This window comes from Lutjanus erythropterus, chromosome 15, assembly GCF_056507025.1.
Source record: "Lutjanus erythropterus isolate fLutEry1 chromosome 15, fLutEry1.hap2, whole genome shotgun sequence".
NCBI lineage: Eukaryota > Metazoa > Chordata > Actinopteri > Lutjaniformes > Lutjanidae > Lutjanus > Lutjanus erythropterus.
In genome coordinates, this window is record NC_139331.1 from 36,386,780 (window position 1) to 36,395,022 (window position 8,243).

Below are 8,243 nucleotides of genomic sequence, written 5' to 3' on the forward strand. Positions count from 1 at the left end.
TTGTCCAAAATGAAAATATCATTTATTCAATGCTGGAAACAAATTAAAATCAGCTGTGACAAAGAATATTTAATGACTTAAAACTTCCACTGAAAATATTTCTCAATTTCGTTTAATTCCAACGGAGTAAGAGCTGTAAAACCGGCCTCTAACCTGCAATAATTTAATTTGTGGTACAAATAAACGGGAAGCACAGAGCGGTGCCTCGTCCTGAACCCCCTCACATTAGATTTTGTGGTTTTCAGCAGCGATCACAAAAAAAGACTTAACAAATAATTCGTTTTTCAGAGGGAGAAAATACATTATGATCAACAATCAGACCAGTTCGAGGCTCTAATTTACAGTTTTTGTTTTTGCACCTTGTTGCTCAAAACCACCGCGTGTCTTTTGAGTCCCTGTTGTGTGCGTAAAGGAACCAGAACTGTGCGTAAAGGAACCAGAACTTTACGCACGGAAAGAGAAAAAGAAGTCAGGTGCGTGTTTTTGTCCTGCCGCGGTTCTCTAAACAATCCAACCCGGGAATGAAACCCCACAGGCCGGCTCCTGTCTGTCCTCCTCCCCCTCCTCCTCCCGGTGTCCCTACCACGTCCTCCCGTACAGTAAATTGGAGCCGATCATGCTGTTTGTGTACTCGATTAACGCCGCGTCCGTCTGCGTCATGTTGATCTGACCGTGCAGTCCCAGCGGAGGACTCGGGGACAAGTCCTCCAGCTCCTCCGTGGAGGACATCTGGTTCACCTGCTGCTGCTGCTGCTGCTGCTGCGGGGTCCCGGCCAGGGCCTCCCCCGAGCTGCTCTGTCGGTTTCCCGTCGGGTTGGAGCCGCTGGAGTCGTTCCGGCAGCTCTTACCGTTCTTGGAGAGGACCGGAGACACCGAGGAGGAGCGGCACAGTCCTCCACCGCTGCCTCCACCACCGCCTCCGTCCTGCTGCAGCTGCTGCGCGCCCTTGTCTTTGGCCTGCCGCTTCAGCTTGTAGCGATGGTTCTGGAACCAGATCTTCACCTGGTTCGGGGTGAGGTGGATGAGTCCGGCCAGGTGCTCCCTCTCCGGGGCGGACAGGTACTTCTGCTGCTTGAAGCGCCGCTCCAGCTCGTACACCTGAGCCTGTGAGAAGAGCACCCGACGCTTCCTGCGCGGCGCGGCGTGCAGCGTCACCATGGACTTGCCGGTGGAGTCCATCCCGGCCAGGCTGCCCACCATCCCGGTCATGTTCATCCCGGCGGAGGGGCCCATGAATCTGGAAACTTCAGCGCAGAAATGATCAGTGTTTGAGAAAAACTGCTGAATTTAACTGGAGGCATTTTCCTCCAGAAAACATCAATAATCAAATCCTTAAATTTATCCGTAAACACGATTTTCTCAAATTAAAATGCTGATTAAAATTACATCTTAAAAAAAAAAAAAACTAAATGTAAAAAGTATATCAGCCGAAGCGTTTGGTAGAAAACAAGCATTTTTGTTTGTTTGTTTTTCATTACATAAATGTATACGTAATTTTAGGGTTATAATCCGTTCTCAAAGTAAAAATAAGCAATTTATTAATATAGCATTTGTACATGAATGTCATTTTAAAGAATTTATAACAATTTAAGTTACGCTGCTGAATTTAAAACAAACGTAAAATATATACAAGCCAAAAAGTACAAAACAAAACAAGCAAATATCGTTATTCTTATTATACAACTTTATTATTAATTTTAGGATTATATTCTCTTATCCAAGCAAAAATAATACAAGAGTTGTACATGAACGTTACAGAAGTTTAAGTTAAGAAAAAGGCCTAAAAATTAGAAAACAATTTTAAATGTAAAAGTTAAATAAGCCGAAAAGTTGAGAAGAAAACAAGCAAATGTTTTTATTGTTGTTATATAAGTTTAGAATTAATTTTGGGATTATATCTTGTTATCTAATCAAAAATAAGCAATTCTTTAATAGAACATATGTACATGAAAGTCACTTCAAATATTTAAAGAATTCATAGCAACAATTTATAGCTATTTAAGTCAATAAATGGTGATGAATGTAAAGACCGTAAAAAGTAGAAAACAATAATAAATGTTATAGTTATATAAACCGAAAAGTTTAGAAGAAAAGCAAATATCTTGATTATTCTATAAGTTCATAATTAATTTTGTGATTCTATCCCGTTATCAAAGCAAAAATAAGCAATTCTTAAACACAACATACGTAAATGAAAGTGACTTTAAAGAGTTAAAGAATTTAAAGGCTTTTGAAAAAAAAGGGAATTAAATGTTAAAGTTTTAAATCGGAAATGTTAAACAGAAAACAAGCAAATATCTTGTTGTTTTTTTTTTATAATAATAGTTTATAATTAATTTTGGGATTTCTCCCATTAACAAAACAAAAATAAGCTACTTATTAATACAATAAACATCATGTCATTTTATAGAGTTAATTTATAGCCTTTATAGTGAGGACTATAAAGCATTAATGGTCACTACATGCTAATTAAGAAGCTTTAAAAAAGAAAAAAAAAAAAGAAAAAAATGTGAAAAGATTTTTACTGTACCAATTTATAATTATTTTAAGGTTAATATCCTGTTTTCAAAGGAAAAATAAGCTATTCATCAGTTCAACATACGTTCATAAATGTCACATAAGCATTTATGGTAATTTAAGACAAAATCATAACAAATAGAAAACAATATTAAATGTAAACAATATATAAACTGAAGAATTTAGTAGAAAACAATCAAATATCCTGATTTTTTAAATAGAACTTTATAATTAATTTTAGAATTATATCAAAAATAAGCTATTTATCAATACACCAAAAGCAAATGAATGTCTTTATAGCAATTATAGTCACTATGGAGGATCATAAACACTTTGTGGTTATTATTAAATCACGTCTAGCGCCACAGACACTTTAAATAAACGTTATAAATTAAATTGTTTTAATGTCACCCAGCTGAATTCTGAGCAGACCTGTTCTAAGGAAGACAATGATGAAACCTGTGGAAAAATAAAATCCATAAAATCCACAGTAAAATATCACTTAAATCTCATTGCTGAGGACCAAACACTTCATGAACATCATGTTGCACGTCTCCGTCGTGCGTAAAATCCAGTGCGTAAAACGTGTCCAACTCACATTTTCTCTCTTTTTGAAACTTTTTCTCAAACTTTAAGATAAAAAACAAACTTTTTAAATCGGAGCTGCTCTTACTTGTCGGGTATCTGGGCTCCGGGTTGCTGTACCACGCCGCCGCTGCCGCAGCCCCTCCGCTCCGCACCGTCTCCTGGTAGGACGGCAGGTCTCCGACGTTCCCGATGCCGCCGTTGCAGAAGCCGCTGACGGCCCCGGAGAACTGCGGCACCCCGTGGGGCACGTGATAGGGCCCGCCGGGTCCCAGCGCGGCGGCTGCTGCTGCTGCTGCTGCGGTGGCCGAGGCTGAGGAAGAGGAGGAGGATGAGGATGAAGAGGAGGAGGACAGGTGGTGATGGTGATGGTGGTGGTGATGATGGTGCAGATGAGGCGGCTGGTGATGCTGCTGCGCCTGCTGCTGATGGTGCTGCATACCGGGCTGGGAGACCTGCGGCTGGCGGTAGGCGCCCAGCTGGGAGCCGAGGCTCCCCGCGGCGGGGTCCACGCCTCCGAACCTCCGGTAGCTGTCCTCCATCGGGCTCAAAATGTCGGTGACTGAGAAGGGGGTGGAGTGCTTTGGGCTGAAGGACATGGTGCGGCGGGACACCCCGGGCTGTGCAGGCTGGATGTGCTCGGGTCCCCCTCCCTCCCTCCGGCGTCTTGCTGCTTCTGCGTCCCTGGGAAGAAGTCCAGCTGATCGGCTGCAGGAGGAGACGAGGTGCCCTTATCCCGCCGGACTCAGACTCCAACACATGGAGGGGCGGAGCGACAGCCAACAATGACAATTGACATGACAGAGGTAAGTGGAGAGAATGGTTTGGACCTGATTTCTTCTGCTGCTGCTGCTGTTTGATTTGTGAGGTTTGACCCAAACAAGAGACACAAACTCCAAAATAAAATCACTGAAACTCACAGATGAGCTGAATTTACTTTGTTCAAATGTACTTTACCACTGACATAAATCAATCATTTTAATAATGGTCACTAAACTGGTCTCAAAGTCACACTGTAGGATTTTCCTTTAAAAAAAACAAAAAACAAAAACCATGAGTCATATAGGGGAGCCTGGGGATGGCAGTAACACCAAGGGCCCCAAAAAACACCTCATAGACTTGTGGTTCAGAGATTTTTTCTCACTAAAAATATGCCAAAAAGGCATCAGAATGCTTAATTCACGAGTGTCTCAGAGCCTCAAGTTAGTTACTTATGTTATTGGTGCCAACAAATAAAAAGACTTGGCTCCAAACAATATACAAACATTTATGCAATAAAACCATTGGAAAATATCTAAATATTAAAAGGTAATACAATTAACAACACAAAAAAAACTTGATGGCACCCCACTCACTAAAAAATAGGATGTAGAAAGACACTAAAAGAAAACACCCATCAACCACAGCCTGTTCACTCTGCTGCCGTCTGCCAACAGATACAGAAGTATCCACCATCATACCACCAGACTGAAGAACTGAAGGCTGTGAGACCCTCAATTCATCCTCCACACTCAACCATTAATAAAAGTTTACCTTTATGATTTATTATTTATTCAAGGATTGATAAAGATGTGGAGGGCCCCGTGCCGGTGTTTGTCTCAGGGCCCCAAAATGACTAAATCCGCCCCTGGCTTGTGGTAGATCTCTCAAACTTTGATACATGTTACTGATGTTTGTCTACAACAAATAAAATTCACTTGGACATCTAATAAACAGTCACAGATTATGAGAGTTATTGTGAAATACACATAGTTCTGTTGTTAGAACCTACCCCACTGCTGGGGTAATGTGTAACACTAGATGGGGACTGATGAATAAAGAATAAGCAGTTTTTAATAAAAGGAACAATTTACAAAATGACTTTAAATTATGTTCCACCAAACTTTGAAACTATCTTAAGAAAGATTAAACCGCTCCTTAAATCTCAGCTTAGTTTTAATTTAATTGTGTTGCACCAAAACATTGAACTGTAATTTCATTGTGATCTAGTGTTAACTTTAAACCTGCACTTGAGGAGGTCTGACTTTCAAATTGTCTGGTTTTGGACGGATTTAGAAAAATAATCAGGTTCCTCGAGGGATGTTTAGGGAAAGACTCGACCCTGATGAGTTTTTTTTTCCTTCTTTCACTCTAGTTAATAATTCTGCCAATAAATGTTTCTCAAAGAAGACATTAGATCATCTTCACCATCATGAGAAGGTTAACTAACTTTTTAGTAGCAGACAATGTAAAGTTTACTTAACTTTTTAGTTAGCTAGTAAACAACACAACTTCCTTCAAAAAATAGTAAGACAGAAAACAATATCATGTTTTGTTAACTTTTTAGCTAGCAAACTAAAACCAAAAAAAACAAAAAAGAACTTTTTTAGCTAGATTGCAAATTATGTAATGTTTTGTAAAATTCTAGCTAGATATCTAACATTTGATTAGCTTCTTATCCAGCTATATAATATTACATTTAGTTAACTTTTTAGCTGGCAACAATATACTTTAAAAAAAAGTTTTAGCTATAGGAAACATAATGTTTTGTTAAATTTGAGCTTGAGACCAAACAATTTAATGTTCTGTTAGCTTTTTAGCTAGCTAGTGACCAATGTGTTGTTTTCTTAAGAAATACAGAGCAGCCAAAAGTTAAAGTTTTCCTCTGTCTTTTATATTTACTACATCCAGACAGCTCTTGAATTTATTTATTTATCTTTTATTTATTTTAATTTGGGTAAGTAGCACATCTCCATGTTGATTAAACTATTTAATCTCTGTTTACACTGGGTTGGATTGGATTTATTAATTTGGAACTAATTTATTTGACTGGGATTATTTTTTTTAATTGTGCAACAAAGCTCTGCCTAATTTTAAATCAGGATTTATTCATTTTAAACCAAGGTTTGTTAAACTCTGCTTAACAGACTGGATTTAGATCATCTGTGTTGTTGAACTGAGTCTTAAACTGAGATGAGCTGAACTGACTCTGTCGAACCACATTATCCTGTTGAATATGATAAATAAGTGTAACGATGATCACTAAACTGATCTTAAATGAGCTGAAATCACTTCACTGTCTGTCCGGAACTTTGTAATGTCATTCTGAACACTTTCCACCTGTCTGACTGACTGACTGACTGGCTGACTGTCTGTCTGTCTGTCTGTCTGTCTGTCTGACTGACTGACTGACTGACTGACTGACTGACTGACTGTCTGTCTGTCTGTCTGTCTGTCTGTCTGTCTGACTGACTGACTGTCTGTCTGTCTTTTTAGGATTTTCTTTCCTTATTTTACAGCAGGGACAATAACTTGTGTGTGTGTGTGTGTGTGTGTGTGTGTGTGTGTGTGTGTGTGTGTTCAGGTCTGTTTTCTCACTTTCATTTTCAATTACGCATGAATTGATCTGAATGGAGGCTGCGGTTGTATTTTCTCCCTCAGGAACGTGAGGACGGCAGGATTCTGACTTTTTTTCTGTTGTTGATGGAAACTTGACGAGTTACTTGACGTATTTTTATATTTTAAATCTCCATCAATGATAAATAAATCATCTTTATTTGGCACAAGGAAAATATTCACAAGTTAACTCATGACGTTTAAACATCAACTCTGAAATCTCTCGTGACTCTTTAAAAAAATAAAAAATAAACAGTCAGCTCGTCGTTTTCTGTTTGTTCCAGATCGTAACATTTAAAATCTGCTGCGTACAACCTGAACTGAAAACAGAAATATATTTTGTACCAATTTGGAAAATAAATGTTGAACTTTTTTGGTTTCATTCTTCATTTTTTCTGTTTTTAAATTCACGCGAATTGAATCATTTCTGACGGACATAAAATCACCAAAATCTTTAATAATTTCTTATTATTTTATTATTTCATACTGTTGGCGTTTAGTTTCCACTTTCATTTATTTCTCTGTTCACCGTTTTATTTACTGCCTTCTTCAGACAACAAATTATTAATTTATGACAGTTTGTTGTAAATGTTATTAAGCTGCTTCGGCTGTAATTGAAAAAAAAAGAAGATCCGTGTTCAGGAATCTAGATCACATTTCATGACTATTTCTGGATATATTTATATTTGATATGTCTGTCAGTTCTCACAAAAGTTTCAATTAACTCAAATTTCCATTAAAAATAGTAAAACTTTTCTGCTAATAATTTATTCACTGTTAAAAGATTTTAATCTCTTGAAACGGTTTATCAATTTATTATTTTTTTTTATTGTTTTCTAATTTATTTAGTGGTTAACTAGGCTATTTATTGTTTGTTTATTTAGTCAATTAATTTATTGTTTTGGACAAAATCATACGTTACGTTTTTGAGGTCACAGAGAAAACAAATGGCTGAACTCTTAAAACTCACATTAACCAAAGTTTAATCTGTAAACATTCATGAATTATTAATCGATTCATTTTACTTTAATCTTTCCTTTAATTAGGCCTGCTGATTATACTACTATATACTATATCATTTGATAATACTGATTATTTTACTTACTTAATTAATTGTAATGTCATATTAAAATATGACACACACACACACACACACACACACACACACACACACACACACACACACACACACACACATATATATATATTCTCTCCTCAGTAGTTGTTTTCCACTTGATGTGTTAAACTGTTGGAATCGTCTCTGTATTGTTCTCGCAGTAAACAGCTGCAGAAGTTTAGTGAACTTCACCTTTAATGCACAGCAGCTTCACTTCAGTTCAACAGTGCGAGCAGCCAATCACCTGCTGACCTGCTGCCTGCGTCACATCACTTCACGTGCTCTTTGTAGTTGTTGGGCGGCGGATTAAAAACGACTCTTCATCTTCTTCTTCTTCTTCCTCTTTGTTGTTCTCCGGTTGTGAACCGTCCAGCTGCGGGAGGAACCGGACCGGGACCACCGGGAACAACAACTCTGCCCGGCTACGAGCTGCTGCAGGCGGTCAGACTGAGAGGAAACAACCCGCTGGAACCGGAGCCAGAGAAACACCAGAGTCCAGCTGACGGACTTCATGTGGAGCTCTGCGGTGACCTGCTGCTGTTTACAGATGTTTACAGCTGTAACTTAACTTTATTATCAGTTTATAGTGAATTAATTTATTAATTTACCAATAAATCAATTAATTAAACTATTAATGCATTAATTAATT

General features: G+C 38.1%; 1 protein-coding gene across 2 annotated transcripts; it reads right to left on the minus strand.

The window, feature by feature from the left end:
- On the minus strand, window positions 1-3,838 carry nkx2.4b (NK2 homeobox 4b). Of its 2 annotated transcripts, XM_084737245.1 has the most exons (3): window positions 3,545-3,838; window positions 3,191-3,415; window positions 1-1,244 (listed from the first exon to the last, which is right to left on the minus strand). In XM_084737245.1, the coding sequence occupies exons 1-3, from the start codon at window positions 3,699-3,701 to the stop codon at window positions 580-582; spliced, it is 1,047 nt and encodes a 348-aa protein (XP_084593371.1). In that variant the 5' UTR covers window positions 3,702-3,838; the 3' UTR covers window positions 1-579. The 2 variants fall into 2 exon arrangements, with proteins under 2 accessions (XP_084593371.1, XP_084593369.1); XM_084737243.1 differs by having other exon boundaries at window positions 3,191-3,838.
- Window positions 3,839-8,243: the final 4,405 nt, after the last annotated feature.

Coding starts and splice junctions, on each gene's coding strand:
- nkx2.4b (XM_084737243.1), bottom strand. CDS start 3,701: ATGTCCTTCAGCCCAAAGCACTCCACCCCCTTCTCAGTCACCGACATT. Junction 1,245..3,190: donor GGAGCCCAGATACCCGACAA/GTAAGAGCAGCT, acceptor TCTGCGCTGAAG/TTTCCAGATTCATGGGCCCC.